Below are 16,843 nucleotides of genomic sequence, written 5' to 3'. Positions count from 1 at the left end.
ATGCTCAATGATATTCTCTATGAATATTCCACGTTCAGAGTGAATTAAACATAACCAGCACCAATTGTTCAAATATCTAATTAACCAGAAACCATTAACAACGTCATGTACTAGTGCAATCCACAATTATAATGTTATAGTAACATAACTAGGAAATGGAGTAACTCACAATTAATATACATTAATCAATTGAAATGACGAACCTAAGTTTTCATCTCAAATCTGACAGGTGTTCAGCAAACGCATCATCCCTAAACCCAGAAGAAATTGAAAGGTAATAGAGAGGAGTATTGACAAGAAAGTCAAAAAACAGATTACAATCACGGTTTTTCCTAAGCTTGAACGTACTGTACAGGAACTTCGACAAATATGCTGTAAAATCAGATACAGAGGCATAAATCAAGAATGTCGATACCATGGACTGCACAATTTTGTTGCGACACTTTAGAAGACAACAAAATTTGACGATCAGAATTTTTTTAAGGCTATCTGTTAAGCCTACTATCACTTGTCCAAACAACCTATTCATCTAATTCCTCTATCTGAGCCCGCTTCTCAGCTGCTATCTTCCTGATAAAGAAGCCCCATCTCATTGCTGCCTTGATCTTCAGCCATCCCACAACAGCTCTCCCAGGACGAGTGCGGTCCTCATCAAAGTTCGGCATAGGAGATGGCATGAATGGTGGGAATGAATAGCCATCCTCAGTATTCATGGAGGCATGGCCTCCCATGCTGAAAAGGCGAAGCAAGTGCTGCATATCTTCATTCTCTAGTATTTCATTACTTCTAACACGGATTTCATCCTCTGAAAAGAAATCATCAACTCCCTTGTCCCTGTTGTGTGACCAGTCATCAAAAGGATTTAGAGCAGATGGTTGAATAGAAGAGCTACCGGCATGGAAACCTGACGTCGATGATTGAGGAGGACCAAGAGCCAACCCGACTGTGCTATGATCATTGCTAGAGCTTTGGGATTGATGAGCATTGCTTACTAACTGGTCAGTAGGCAGATATAATGAGCCTTCGAACTGACTTCGAGAGCTGGAATTTCCAATCAATGCCTGGTGGTTTGGATATCTCGTCACCATATTATTGTTATAACCTGAAAGGATAATGTATTTGCACATGTTAGTATAGAAGACCATCACACACAATCAACACAGATGCATCAAACTATGCAAATAAACAAGCAATAAATTTTTTTGAAGGGGGATTTATTTTTAGAATGTTCTTTGTTTTTTGAAATCTGTTCATCAACAATATAGAGAAAACATCACATTCATTTTATTATAATCAGAAACGGTATTGGGAATTGGGAAATAAAATTGTAGACACAAGTAACTGACAAACAATGTGACACCTCCTCTTCCCAAAAGAAAAGGAGAGGGGAGGAACTAAAAAAGAGAGGATCCATCAAATTGGGATTCAACGAAACAGAAACGCTTACCACCAACTGGCATCCCTGAATTCATCTGCTGTCCAGAAGTAACAGACATTGGGATCACTGGCATTTGCAGTTGATGATCCAAACCAACATCATAATCAATTGACTCAACATGAAGTTCATTTTCAGATTCAACAGACTTGTTAACTTGCTCAGCATCCACAAGTGATTTGCCATCATACTCTACAACCTGATCCCAATTGTCGTATGCCTTCTTCACCAACGAATCAACGTAAATCTGGTCATACAAAAACATTTTAAAGGTATCATAAGCTTACCCTATTCCTAATAAAGAGCTTCAAAGGAAACCTGCACCCTTTGAGCATTTGTAAGCCTTAAATGTCACATAGTATGCACTTTTTAGTTGTGTTCAATATTGATGTTCTTGCAAGTGAGGGAAAAGAACATACAGCCGGTGTTTCATTATCAACTAAATTAATAGATTAGACATAGGAGCATGCCAGTAACATAAATGCATAATTGCATACTCAACTTTTACAGAAAGACAGTATCATCCAGAAACTCATCAAACAAAATAATAGAATTATCTACTCCTATCCATGGAAAAATGTAGGATGCAGACTAACCTTCTGACTATCACTGAGAGAATCAGCAGAAAAGAATTGCTCTCCTGTGATAAGGCCACGCAGCTCATAGACATGGTTAAAAATAACACCAACATTTCTTGAATCTTCTGGATAATAAACATAAAGCTTCCCACTTAGAACACATGTCTTTGCATGTTCTAAGAGGGCTTCCCACATCTTGTTTGACATACCACTCCCAAGGATCTACACATTTAAATGATAGAAGAAAATGAGTGGAAGGACCTAACTTCAAGATTAAGATACAAAACCTAAACTTACATTCCGCAATTTCTGTTGATCCTTAACCACAAGTCGAAGAAAGTCTTCAACGGTGTATATTCCTGCATTATTCAGCTTTTTGTGAAATGACCCATCCTTGCCTATTTTCTCCAATCTCCATACATCATCACTCAATGAAGGAGGATAATGCTTCTTATATACTGTAAAAAGGACAAAATATAAAGTTTATAAGATAGCGTTGCAGTGTACAAGCAGGGAGAGCATTAAAGCTAGAGAAAAACTAGAAGATACAAAAGTATAGCCCTACATTCTCCTCTATGATCTTTAACAGTGAAAGCCACTGTCTTAGCTTCCCGAATGCGTATAGAATCGCCAAAACCTGATGCAACCTTCATGCCAAGCCTGAATTTACGGCTCCTTATCCAGCTTGAATTGTCTGTAAATGTTAGTTCCCCCAATGTTCCAACTCCTTCCTTGAGTGTCACTTGCAGGTCCCCAGTCAACAAAGGTCTCTTTCCTTCACGTTCTTTCACCACATGGCTTTCAAAATCTTCTTGGGTCCAATCTTCATCATCTTCATTGTTAAAATCGCCTTCAAGGACAACAACATCGAGTTTTATACAGGATTCAGGTCCAGTTGTTACAACATTTCGACTATTGGCATCAATCAGAACAACATGAATTGGAGCTCCCTGCTCGCCTTCCACTTTTCCTCCTGTAAATAGGGGAAGAGACAGTCGTGACCTAAATTGAAGCCGCAAGTTTCTACCATCAGGACCTTCAATCATTTTAGGGGAAGATCTGGAATTTTTGAACTGTTAGAAGAAAATACCAGACTAACAAATGTATTAAATTTAAATTCAAATTAAATATGAAAAATCAATTGGTGGCATTAGTTAAAGTGTGAAACTAGGGTGAAGGATGTGAAGTCAATATCCCTATGTACAAATTGTTTGCAAATTAATGCGTATATGCAAGAACCTACATTAGCTGGTTAACAATATTTCTAATTAATGTCTAAGAGGGAAATCAGGGCAGCAGATTAGAGAAATGAATGCAATTCACAAACGATTTCTGTTAAAATATACTTAATTTCCTTGTTTAGTTTTTTCGTTGTGTTGTTTAGTAAAAGAAAGTAGAAAGGTCTTTTGGAAATGCAGTTAGAGAGAAAGAGGGTGGTGTGTTTGATAAGAGCTCAATACTAGAATTTGTTTGTAGCAATAGATTCTGTTAGGAACCCAAGATTTGGATGCCAAAGAAAGAACACTTTTATTAAAAACTAGGAGAGAAATCTCTCCTCCAAGGGTTTCCTCCGCTTCAAAAAAGAGTTTATGTACTCTATTCAACAATTGATTACAATATTCAAAGATATCCTATTCTAACTCCACAACTTCCTATTTATACACAATAGTCCTAACTACCTTCTTAAACTAACTTTAACAACTAAACTACTTTAATAAATCTAATATCTATTAATCTATATCTAACAAATGTTGAAATCTCAAGGTTGAAAATCTGCTGCATTCTTCTTGTTCCATTGGATGTAGAAAACAAAAGTCTATCCTCCGGGATCCCACTGATGGAAGGACAAAGACCCCATTTGTGAACCATTGTTGTAGCCTTTGTCACCACTCTCTTGGGAATTGGTTAACTTGATAATGCTTTTGGACAGCAGCTGGATAAATCCCACAAATGTTGCTAATGAAGGACAATCTTTCCCATACACTATGGGGGATAGTTCAACATGGCAGTAAACTGCAACTTCTGAAATTGTGCACTGATGTAAGCTTCTTTCTGGTTTTTCCAGCACTGTATCCACTAGTCAATCTGATTTTAGTATTGTTTCTTGCCTTGTATCCACTAGTCAATCTGGTTCCATCACCCATATTTCTTGCCCAAGAACAAGATTCTTGGTGGTTGTCTCCTTCAAAATTGCTTTTCTGTTGCTGTGACACCCCATTGTGCTTCTCCATCGCTTGACCCATCATCTTTTAAGCTACTTTAATCCCTTTGATACTCTGCTTGATAATTGGGGTGGCAGCCTCCACTCTTTCTTGGTTGCAAACAGAATTATGCTTACTCGGCAACCCTTGTTTGAACATATTCATGAGCTCCATAAGGATTTCCATTGAAGGTCATTGTAACTTGTGATTGTTGGCTCTTTTCAAAAATGTCACAGAATTTTCCACTGCTCCTACACACGATTCCACCGTCATTTCTTCGCTGGCAACCACTCAAGATCCATGGCTTCTATCGAAAATCTTGGTATCACTTGTTTGTTTTACATTGAAGGATGTGGGGCTTCAGCATCTTCTTTGCCATGTTCTTTCATCCATTTCTTGAGCATTTTATTGATTTCCTTTAAATTTGCAATTTGCGTAGTGTGCTACAACGCCCTATTTATACACAATAGCCCTAACTCTCCTGAACTAACTATAACAGCTCTTAACGACATTAACAACTCTAATATCTATTACTCTATATCCTAACACATTCTCTCTGTCCCATCATCTGTTGAGATAGAAATGCTTTCCTACTTTCCTTATCAGCTGGCCACTTTTTAAAGGGTACCTGATTCTGTAAATTCATTCTTCTCCTTTTGACTCAATCATAACCACACAAAATTAATTGTTCAGATCCCACGTCAACCATAAATCAGATCCAATCCAAGTAATCCTTAACCTCCCATCTCAAGCTAGCTTTTAGGGTTGAGTTTGGCCTAGCACATATTCTAAGATAGCATAAAAACCTATCAAGCGTCACAAGATAATTTAACAGAGAGAAATTATATCTTTTCTAACCAATAATCAAGAAAGAATACACTTAAAAACCACCTAATTTACACCAACAATCTAAATCTAATAGGAGAGAAAAAGGCCTCAATATTCAAAGGTATAAGGTGTGGTCTTAGTTAACACATTTACAACAACAAAAATTCAATCACAGCCTTGCTTGGTCTATGGACAAGTACAATAAAAATGCATGGAGATAACACATTATTATTTGAGGGAAATCACAAATATTACAAATATTTTAAAATAGATTTTCAAATTGTAAGTAAAGAATTTCTTAGACCTTCCACTAAGTCTTGCAGGACCTAACTTTGCCAAAGCACGCTCCACTTCTTCACTCACCTGTTTCACATCAGTATTAATAACCAACTTGAGCTTCAAACGCAGAAACTTACAAGTTTAACAAAACAAATCATGCTACAGTGTTATTTCTTCTATAAATCGTATCAAATGCATGTTTTCACACAGATCATCTAACAAATGATGTCAGACCAATATTGAAAGAAGAAGAAAAAAATGAGGTAAATGGAACATTGTAAACAAAATGTATGTGCAATATACTACTATCATGCTGTGAACAATTAGTCTAATTTTACACACAAAATCATTTGGTGATTTTAATTCGTTTATTAAACAATAGGACTTTATACAAATGAGAAGAAGGTAACACTACGTAAAAAACCTATAAAACTATCAAATTGCACAGAAGGTGACAATATGACATGGCATTTAAAAATTGATGTAATGTGAAAAAATGTCTTCTACTTGGAGTAAAAGGCTGTCTTACAACTCGGCGAAGAATAGGTTCTAAGGATGAGCACAGCTTCTGCAAACTGTCCACCTTGAGAGCTTCAACAATTACACTGCAAAACATATCCATCAGTAGAACAAGTTAGCAGTAAATATAGGAATAAACTCAATAGACATATATCCAACAGAATAAAATATCTTTGGAAGTAAGCAGATTGTTTAATTGCAGTAACAGTGGGTCAATGACATTCCTTTCACCTGCTTCCAACTGAGATCACTACAAATGATGTTTGCCGGTTTAATAAGAAATAGCACCAGCAATCCAGCATATCTACTCGCTCCCAAAATATCATTTTCTCATAATCACTAACTAGTGTAAAATAGTGATAAAATTGAAATTAAAATACCCATGAATTGAGAAGTACTAGTAGAATTGATTTTGATATGCTTGCATGTGCTCAAGTAAAAATAATTTAGCGTCATGATTTTAACTTGAAGCTAGAAATTAGAGCTTCAGAGTTTGGACACTAAATTTGATGTTTACCCTCAAATTTATTGTTCAACTCACTGTACAGGAATGTATTCAAACATACTCATTTTACAATTTAACTCAATATTAACTAGAAGCAATTGAACAAAATCAAATTTTCTCAACACAGAGCCAACACACACTAAAAGGTTGATTAAACAAAGCAAATTCATAGAAGCACAGTAGCAATGGAATAAAGAGCTGCAATTACCTTGCAAGAGCAGGCCTCTTCCGTTCTGGCTGATCGTCTTCACCATTCTCCAAAGTCCTTTTCCCCATACTAATTCCGTCGGTGGTTGGTCTCTGCATATACACTCTCCAACAGTAAAACCCTAGAAAACCAAATACCCAATCATATTCAAAAAACTAAAAATAAAAAAGTCACCATTATCACCTAACTCTAAACATAAAAAATTAATAAGGAAACAATGAAACCCTAACAGCTACAAAACTCACAACAGATCTAAAACAACATGATAACAAACAAATTAAATACGAATTTCACGAAAACCTTCAAATAATAGACTCGCGAAAACTCAATAAGCAATACTATTATATAGCAACGAATTCGAGCTAAAAACAAAAGTATCAGAAACGAACTGTAACGCACTGAGACAACAAGATATTTTTTCGTCGAAGTGAAAATTTAAAGAAAAATGAGTAAAGGAAAAAAAAAACAAAAAGCGGGAAAGCGACGGGGATGTTAAGTTACGGTGTTACTACCTGAGAGAGAGAGAAAACTTAGCAGTGTTTGGAGAGAGATAGAGCTAGAAAATCGATTATCTTGTAATGGATTAGCCTGAGTTGGAAAGTCATTGAATTCAGTTTGTGGTCTACTATGGCAACTTTGATCTAATGGAGGAATTATCACCTGCATTAGGGAGCACGCTTCATTCTTTTTTATTCATCAACGAAGGAACAACAATTGTGTTTCGATCGTTTTAAGTGAAGGGGTAATCTTGGCCGTACGTTTACTCCACTAGATTGATAACTCCTTGACACGTCACTATAGAACACGACCTTGTACACTCTGATCACGTCACTTGAAATTTTATATTTACATCACTACATTTTATTTTGTCGTTAGTGACACAAATCATTTACCCATTTTTCTAGAACTAGAAGAAGGAAAATTAAAGGAAAAGCTAAGGGACAGAGCGAAAAGTGTTACACTTCATCACGGAAAAATATGGCAACTTTTTAGAGATAGATGAGTAATTAATATTTTCTATTTCTAAAAAATAGTTATTTTTATTTGTTTTTACAAATTAAAAAAAAGTATAAATTATGAATATTTTTTATTTATAAATATCTTTCTCTAAAAAATTTATATTTGTTCAATTTTTAAAATTATAAATGAAAGAAAGTAATTATTGATTTTATTAAATTATTCTTTCATTTTCATAAATATAAAAAAAGAATAATATATAAAAAATGATGTATATAATACTAATTAAATCCACAACAAAAAATATTACTATTATAAATAAATAAAATTAATATTAGATTGCATGTTGGTACTTGTCAACCATTAGGATTAGGTGCAATACATATAGAAGAGGATTGATCTAGAATAAAAAAAATAGTTGTAGGATGAATAAAATTAATCCCAGTACGTTGGATGTGGGGGCGGGGAAAAAATATTTGACAAGATGTGAGTAAGCATGCCCACTTGAACAAGATTGTAGTAAAACATAAGAAATTGCATTTAAGCAATGTATTTAATGTAACAATTATTAACAACACGCCTCGTTTTTCGAATACTAAAAATGGTTATTCCTGCAACTCACTCTCTCTCTCCCCTTTAGAATTTTTGGGACCCTTTTTTGTGTGGCCACATTTAGCTTCCACTAAGGAACGGTAAGCTGCTGCACATCTTAAGTTACATTGTCGTGATGTGTGGTAATCGGATTGACGTGGACGGTTTTAAGAAACAACAAAAATGTCAAATGAAGTTGTGAAAGGAAGACAAGGATTCACTTGCAATTACAAAATCATTTGGTAACTATTTCAAAACCATTCAAACTTAGTACGGTAAATACTTGTAACTAAAACTGTGCATAAAAGCATTCAAAAATAAATTTTTTACTGTTTAAATATGTATTTTGTTTAATATAGATATGACCCATTTTGATGTAAATTTTTTATTTACTTATACCATTGCAATTTCAAAAAAAAATTAAAATAATCCTTTATGAACACTGAGCTGGCTAAATTGTGTTGGCATGACACCGATTAACAGATTGTGCATTTTTGTAATATTAAAAATTTAATTAGAATACAAACCAATTATTAAATAATAAACCAAGAAAAATCATAGTCTTCTTAACAATCTAAACCCAGAACAAGTGTAGAACACTCTCAAAATTCCAAACCCATAAACATAGATCATTCTCTCAAATCCAAACCCATTTCAACTTTTTTTGTTTATCCAACAACTTGTTTTAAACTAGAAACATATTTATTTCTGTATTTCTAAAAAAGTTGACCGAACATTCTAAGTATCTCACTCATCTCAATCTTAATATTGACTTGAATGTCAATACCTCCACCAAGAGACATCACAGCTGGCATCGCTATGAATTCCGGTCAAAGTCCCTCTTTCTCACAGTAATTCTTCTACCAATGGGGGATCATTAAATATAAATTCCAAAAGAAACAATATTTAAAAATGTTCAAATAGTTAATAGAACTCAAATATGCTCCCCTGTAAATCATGATATACCCAATTGAAACGAAACTTTACCTTCCATACTTCGAAAAATGAAATCATAGATCACAAACGACACTACGATTATAGTAATTATGAAAAATAGCCCCTCTGATTACATGAATAAAAAACTATCACTTATTTGATTTATTTTTTTGATAAATGAAGTTATCGCTCACACAACTACAAAAATTAATCCACCTAGTACTAACATCTATCTAAGAAGTTTACCTCTCCCAAAATCATTATTGCTTGTTTTTCTAACTACGATACTTGTACATAAATCAATTGATTAAAAACACTTCTTTTGTCAAGAAAAACAATAAGCAATGTGATAAATCTAGTTAGAAAAACATGTTGTTGAGCTATTAATACTATTATTGTTTCTTTTCAAAAGGATCCACGTATTATTGTTATCCATGCGTAAAAAAATAAATTGCATACTAATACTAAACCCAAACAAATAAAAACTCGTGTTTTCAAAATAAAAAATAAGTCTTTTCTTATGAGAATTGAGTTGTAAAAGATGTTGATTTACATTTTTTAACACAACGTTAATTTACTATCAATAACTATATCAATCTCAAATCATAGATACGTAGAGTAAATCAAATTTGTTGAATATAAAACTATACTCAAGTGTTCACAGTATATTGGTACTAATCATATAACTTTAGTACGTACCTCTCTCCCAACAAAACGAGAAACCTAAGCTACAATCAATAGTATACATGGTAAGAGCTCGTTTGAATATATGCATGGTGAATGGCAAATTGATACTGAAAACAATCGCATGCTAAACCTTTTTATTAGCTAATGCACAGAATTATCAATTCGTGCATCCATCAAATTCTTCAAGCCTCTCATAGAGTTTGACGAGTAATTGATTGCAAATTTCTGGAGATGTGCAGGGTCCACACAAGAGATATATAACATTACCAAGAGGCCTCATGTATACACCATCTTCCCGAAGTTTCTGAAGAAGGGGCCTTGCATACAATGATCCATACCTGTAACAAAAACAATAATTTAGACGAAGAACTTTTCAATAATTTAATTCACTAACTTCATCAATTTTGGCACCCCCAATGAACCAAAGAATTGCATCACAATTAACAAAATTATATTTTTTCCCCTACAACGACCAAAACTACAGTATTAAAGGCAGCTTCCTGCAAGCAAAGCAGTGTAAACACTAAGGTATCAAATATTTAAATAAGAATATCACTTGCAACCGCCCTTTAATTTGATTTTTTTTTCGTTTTTGAAGTTAAGTAGAAAGTTTCTACTGACTTCAGCATGACAATTATACATAATGCTAATCAAACTACCTAGCAAAGGAATTTCAGAATATGAGGTGCAGAAAATTATTAAAATATGAGGTGCAGAAAATTATTAAAAAATATGGAGCAAGGGAGAACGGTGAGGAAATGATACCCAGCATTATCGCCTTCTGCTTTTAATTCCAAGGCAAACAGAGTTCCTAACACAACTACTCTTTGAACTGCCGAGTGTGACGAAATCTTGAGAACCATTTTATCATCCCATAACTGAAAATTAACAACAAAAATTAGATCAAAATATTGCTTTATAGTGTTGTAAAAAAATAATATTTGTATAGTGAAAAATGACAAACTCTAGTACTCTACTAAGGCGGCAACACAGAATATAACATGAAAATTCGAGATGATAATTTTGTTAGATCTTGTAAGTGTATATCAAATAATGCTGAACCTTAAACACATTATTTAAGCATAATTTGTTTCATAGAAGATAACTTGGTGGGGCATTTATTTTTCAACGTAAGCAGTAGAACAAGTATTTCTTATGTTTAATGTAACAATCAGCGAAGAAGTTTATTGTCAATAAAAAATTCCAAGAAGTAATTTCATCATGTGAGACGTTTACTTTTATTAATTCCTTGAACTGGTACTTTTTGTTGAGCAAAATGATGCACTCATAAATAAAGAAGCGGATGATATATGGTAAGAACAACTAAAGAACAAATATTTCACTAAATAAAAGACAAAAATTGAAAAAATGGCTGGTGTAGTCCACCCTTATTCTTTATAGAACAAAGGACAATCCTCAAACCCTAGAATACTACAACAAAATATAGATCAAATATATCTTCTTATGAAAATATACATGAAATATGTTCTTTTGGATTTTTATATATTATGAATTGAGAAACTAACAAGTTAAGAGAAAACAAAAAGTACAGCAATCATACCTCCTTAAGTAATCTTCCTTCTGAAGTGATGTTAGGGTTGGAAAAAGGGTCTTTAAACCATTTAATTGATTTTACAGCAGCCATGCAGCCCATAGCATGTGCAGAGTAAGAATGTCCATGCAAAAGGGCCTTGAGCTAACCAGAACAAGAGGATAATCATTTTATTATGCTATCAAAGCACTACCAAAGAACTTTGCTTTGCATAAACACACAATACAGGTAGGACGAAAATGGTATGTCAAATATCCAAATACAGTTGAAACTAAAAAGAGTAGAACAACCATGATCTGTTGCATTTTCCTTCTACTACAACCGAATTTTAATAAAGGTCAGCACAATCCAAAAAAAAATTATGCAAAAAATTAGTTGTAAAAGACAATCAATATCTATGCCACAAGAAATAGTGCAGTATGTTCTCAGGCATTATTTTGTAAATCTGTTGTATAGCAGCAATAAAAAATCCACAACAGAGAATATGTAACCCAATCATTTCCTTCTGCTTAATAGTCTATATGGGTTGATGAACAAATCAAGAAGGCGGAGATTAACAAAATAATTTCATCAAATGATACACGGCTAGGATGAAAAGTAGCTAGCAAGAGCAGATGAAACCAACAGCAGTTTCCGTGTCTAGTCAACACACAGAAAGAAAACCATTCAAAATATATATATACCTTCGATTCTCCAATAAATGAATCAAATACAGCATCTGTTGCTAAGGTGGCAGCCAAAGGTATTATCCCACCAGTCATCAGCTTCCCAAAGCAAGCTATATCAGGTTCACAGTGGATTAGATCCACTGCAGTCTGTGAGAAGAAATATACAATCCTAATCAAATAAAAGAAGAAAATAAAGTAATGTTTTTATAAAAAGTAGAAAAGAGAAAAGTCATTAAGGGAAATCACCTCTACTCCCAAACGCCAAAAACCAGTAAAAACCTCATCAAAAATAACTGGAATTTTTCTACTTCGACACTCATTAACAAGTACACGCTGAAAAAGTGGATCCACCATATGCATTCCACCAGAACCCTGTATGACTACAAAAAAATTCAGGCCTCAGATTAGATGATCAATCTCAGGAAAAGGTGCAGTTAAATTGAATTAGAAGATCTATAAGGTTGCTGAAACAAACTTCAGAAAGAGGACAGCTTATAGGAACCAAAAAAAAAGAAAAAGAAAACACTTTTGCTGTGTGGAAGACCTAGAAGGCTAGAACCATCCAATGCAGTATTTAATTCACATTCCACAAAGGAAATGGCACTAATGTGGCCATAGTTTACAAAAGAAGTCTCCGCGATGAAGGAGTTAAGTGGCCAGTTTTTTCTTCAACTCCATGCACATGACTAATAACTTACAGGATTGTATTATTTGAGTACAGAAGGAGATAGTTAAAGTTGACATATAATCTGCAAAAAGGAGTAATATAACATATCTTGCCTGGTTCCATAATCAATGCTGCAATTTTGCTCGACCCTCTAAACCCAGATAATACTTTGGATATGTAAGATGAATAAACTGGAGCAAGCTCAGAATTATCTCTTCCCCTGTGAAATATTTCGTCACGTGTAGCAAAGGCTGTGAAAGTGTCAGCAAATAAAATTATGACATTCTAAACAGTAACAACCAAAGAATTAAAGTTGAAAATTTTGAACTTACTGATACTTTCAAGTTTAAGATTTTCCCACTGAAACTCTTCAGGAATGGAAATGCTCCACTTATTTTTGTGCATAGAGACAGAAGGAGGATTCAGAAAGAGACCTCTTCCAGTGTACCTATAAAATTGAAGTTGAAGCTTAGAAAGGATACATGAGCATTAGCTAGGTTTTGTAAACTCCCATTCCCAGACAGTAATCTGGAAATATAAGGAAAATATGCTCTAAGAAATAATTTATAACATCAGTATCAGAATTCACAATCAAAATATAACATAGGACAAGATTTTGAAATGCTTACACATGAAGCATGAAGAACTTCAATTTTAAACTAAAATATATAAAACTACCAATGTGACTTAAGCAAAACAGAAGTTTATGCCTATTTTTGTCCATTTCCAACCAGTGTTTTAAAAACCGGCTTGGTCATCGACTTAGTAAGGATACGGAGTCACCGGGTCACTGGTTGAACCACGGGGTCACTGGTAGAACCGGATTAACTCGAATCACTTGGTCATATGTCTCTTTCTTTATAAAAAGTTATTTTTGTATTCAACTAGAGTGAAAGATAACTTAGTGTCTAAAAACTTTCTAAAAAAATGACACTTACAAACTAATTAATCCTATCAAAAAGAAAAATCAATTTATTTTAATCAAATAAATACATAAACGACAGTTGGTGTTGTCAAAAAAATAAAACGATAGTTTTAATAAGTTTGCTACATATATTATTAAAGACATCTGTTTAATATCAGTAGCAAATATCTTAGTGGTCAGCAAAGGTCTTTACTTCCGTAGGATATGTGTTCAACACCCCAGTGCTGCCACTTTTCAGCTTATTTGGTTTAATTAAAATTATGTTTTTCTCAAAACCAGTTCGGTTTAATAAAATCGCGAGTCACCGAGTTTCAGCCGGTTTTACCGAGTCATACCGATTCATACCGATTTGACAGCATAATCGATCTAACTAGCCACTCAAACCGGTCACCTCTCAAATTCCCGGTCGGAGTCCAGTCCAGTTTTTAAAACACTGTTTCCAACATCTTTTATATTAGTTTATGTTGCTTCTCAAGTATAAGGTAGACAGGGATGTCCATACCATGGTTGCTGCAGGAAGCCTGTATAAGGTGATGGTGCCTGTGCTTCCATAGCACCCAAGGTGTCGCCGTGATAAGATCTCTGAAGTGCAAGAACCTGAAATAATTGAATCAACAAAGCATAAGCATCAACAAATGTGCGTATTTCATAACGTGAAATTATTTTTTAAAAGGTCATATGTCTTTCTATCTCACATATACTAGATTTTTGAAGAATTATAGTTAAAATACATATATATCGACTTGGAAAGTAAAGCTTAAATGTCAATAACATGATAATGTCGCAGTCTGCCATCAATTAAAAAGAATAAAGTCTACTCTGAATAATACGCAGCATTATTTCCTCGATCCAGAAGACATTAGACACTTGCAGTTAAACCATTACAATATTTGTAAGACACCTTAAAGAAGACGTCATTTTTTCCTAACATGAGTTGAAAATACAGCCAGATTATTATCAAGATAATCATAATACAGATTTCATATCAGGGAAATAAAATTAGAAAAAAGGAATTCTTTGTAAAAAATGTACTCCTAATTTAGGAGTTGCTAACCAATCAAATCAGTTAACAATTATCAAAGAGTGGCCAATAAGTAACCACTTAATGGCTTCATCAACCAATTGAGTGAAAAATTGTTTTTAAACAAATAACATTCTCATAAAAACAATCCTAGACCTCCTTTTAATTTTCTATAAAAGAAGAAAAGTTATTAGAGAGAAAATGTGTGTATCTATATATATATATCAACCTGAAAAGGAAGACCACACACAAAGTAATATTTAGAACAAATAGGATCATCAAATCATTGGAGTACAAAAAAAACATAAAAACAACCATATCCAATAGTAAATCTAAAGAATGAGATAAGGTCTTGAAAACAAAAACATTTTCTCAAGCCAACCACACCACAAAACAGCATATAGACTTCAAGTCTTCCCCTCTCATGCTAAGACCGCAAAAACTGATAAAAATAAAAATAAAATGACATCAAACAGAAAAAACATCAACTATACACCGAAGAACCTATTACAAACAGAAACTTGGCTAGACAACTTTTCAGCCATATGCAGCCATGTTGGCCTGAGCATACATAGTTATCAGGAGATAGAGGCCGAACAAAATTATTGCATAGAAATTTAATGACATAAATAGGAATGACTATTCTAACATTAGGCCAATTTGTCAAAGAAAAAAACACTAGAATAACTAAAAGCTTGATAAATAAGTGTGCATGAAGAAAGGAAAGACTTTTACATGACATGTTTGTAATGTTAAGCATAGATAGATACCAGTTCTAAGTTAGAAACCAAATTACTTATATTCAATTCTGCCTGAGCCACAACCGTAATTGAAAACTAAATTTTTAATATACTATACCAGTTACGTGTGCTCTATTATCTCATCTTTCAACACCTCGTGCAAATAATAAAAATATATTAAACTAAAAATGAAAATTTTCAGTGCAGACAAATAATTTAGCAACTTTTGTTTTCCAACTGTCACTTTGAACTCCCTAGTCATAGAAAGGGCTTGACTATTTAATATTAATATTAACTACCACATGCCAGTTTCCCCCTTCTTTTGCATTAATAGCAAACTAGAGCATTGCTTTATACTTTATAGAGTACCAGCCTCAGATCCAGATTGAACACGATACAATGAAGCAAAAAATATTAAATAAAGGAGTATAGGTGTCAACCATAAGCTCAGTGGATCTTTCATTTGTAGCATCCTCGTGACTGTCAAAAATAAGTCCATGTTCAAGCGAAAATTTACGAAATGCCATCTTTAGAGCAATTTCAATTGCTGTAGATCCGTTGTCTGAAAAATATACTCGAGAAGCCCAACCTGCAAAAACTTTAGCCTGGTAAAACATCAAACTGAAATTTTAAGAACTGCAAACTGCTCACAATATTGCAAATCAATAACATCATCCAGTAGCAATAGGAACTAGGAATAAATTGAAAAGCAAAATTGTGACCAATGGTAAATTCATATTAGATGATTTAAAGGTTTAAATATGAAAGTAATTACAGCGGTAAATTAACCTTTGCCAACACCATCAAGCAAAAGCTCAGCACTACGCAAGGCTGGTTCATGAACATTTTCAGGGAACATAACATGCCCAAATCTTGCAGCAGTGTATCCCATCTCCCTAGCAAGCTCAGCCTGAAATCACCTAAATGGAAAGATTACATTGAAGGAAAGCTTCATTACTTCAGAGATGCTTTCAGGATGGGGGCATCCACATCTAAATATGCAATTCATAATGTTGATATAAAATAACATTGCATCAAAATGTATCGTTGGTACATTCCATATCCATTAAAACGTTGGTTACATTGGCTACTAACTGCCTAATACAATCCTCTTTTCTTTTTCGGCTTGGAACCACCTACATACATTTTTTAGGATAAAAACACAGTATATATTCTTAAGCGTTAAATAATTTTTGTCCCTATAAAATTTTAGAATTTAGTTTTTAGTCCCTATAAAAAAATTCTTAACTTTTTAGCCCTAAAAATGTTTTGTTTCGATTTTTTGCCCCTGCTTTTAAGTCAAATATGTACACTTAAAATATTTGAATGATTTTTTTTGCAAGTATGTTTAGAACATTATTGTAAGAATAACCTTAAAGTTTTTATTAAAAGATAATTAAATATGAATTTTTAAACTTCAAAAAGCTTAAAAATTCATATTTAACTTATTCCTTGTTCAAAAATTCTAAATTTATGTAAGAGTCAGTTTCGTTCATCAGAGGTGAGGGGAGGAGAGGGATTTTAATGGAGGAGAGAGAAAGGGAGA

At 33.7% G+C, this 16,843-nt stretch overlaps 2 protein-coding genes across 4 annotated transcripts in view; both read right to left on the bottom strand.

The window, feature by feature from the left end:
• Nucleotides 1–108: 108 nt before the first annotated feature.
• Nucleotides 109–7,234, bottom strand: LOC101488801 (calmodulin-binding protein 60 B). 3 transcript variants are annotated; one of them, XM_004507774.4, is made up of 9 exons: nt 7,066–7,234; nt 6,554–6,674; nt 5,851–5,926; nt 5,347–5,405; nt 2,579–3,072; nt 2,311–2,471; nt 2,032–2,235; nt 1,448–1,682; nt 109–1,102 (listed from the first exon to the last, which is right to left on the bottom strand). In XM_004507774.4, exons 1-9 carry the CDS (start codon nt 7,217–7,219, stop codon nt 522–524), a joined length of 2,085 nt encoding a protein of 694 aa, XP_004507831.1. In that variant the 5' UTR covers nt 7,220–7,234; the 3' UTR covers nt 109–521. The 3 variants fall into 3 exon arrangements, with proteins under 3 accessions (XP_004507831.1, XP_004507832.1, XP_004507833.1); XM_004507775.4 differs by lacking the exon at nt 7,066–7,234 and adding an exon at nt 6,854–6,993; XM_004507776.4 differs by lacking the exon at nt 7,066–7,234 and adding an exon at nt 6,799–6,925.
• Nucleotides 7,235–9,651: 2,417 nt separating this feature from the next.
• Nucleotides 9,652–16,843, bottom strand: part of LOC101488228 (bifunctional dethiobiotin synthetase/7,8-diamino-pelargonic acid aminotransferase, mitochondrial) — a 12,247-nt gene continuing 5,055 nt past the window's right edge. The window contains exons 5-14 of the mRNA XM_004507772.4: nt 16,087–16,207; nt 15,738–15,886; nt 14,039–14,133; nt 12,944–13,059; nt 12,725–12,862; nt 12,191–12,324; nt 11,960–12,091; nt 11,286–11,420; nt 10,490–10,602; nt 9,652–10,062 (exon numbers count right to left, since the gene is read on the bottom strand). Coding sequence (XP_004507829.1) covers nt 9,882–10,062; nt 10,490–10,602; nt 11,286–11,420; nt 11,960–12,091; nt 12,191–12,324; nt 12,725–12,862; nt 12,944–13,059; nt 14,039–14,133; nt 15,738–15,886; nt 16,087–16,207 — 1,314 coding nt within the window. The 3' untranslated portion in view covers nt 9,652–9,881. The remainder of the gene's footprint in view (nt 10,063–10,489; nt 10,603–11,285; nt 11,421–11,959; nt 12,092–12,190; nt 12,325–12,724; nt 12,863–12,943; nt 13,060–14,038; nt 14,134–15,737; nt 15,887–16,086; nt 16,208–16,843) is intronic.

Source organism: Cicer arietinum, chromosome 7, assembly GCF_000331145.2.
Source record: "Cicer arietinum cultivar CDC Frontier isolate Library 1 chromosome 7, Cicar.CDCFrontier_v2.0, whole genome shotgun sequence".
Classification (NCBI taxonomy): Eukaryota; Viridiplantae; Streptophyta; class Magnoliopsida; order Fabales; family Fabaceae; genus Cicer; species Cicer arietinum.
The sequence above is the reverse complement of the archived record's forward strand: the minus strand, read 5'-3'. Positions and strand labels throughout refer to the sequence as shown.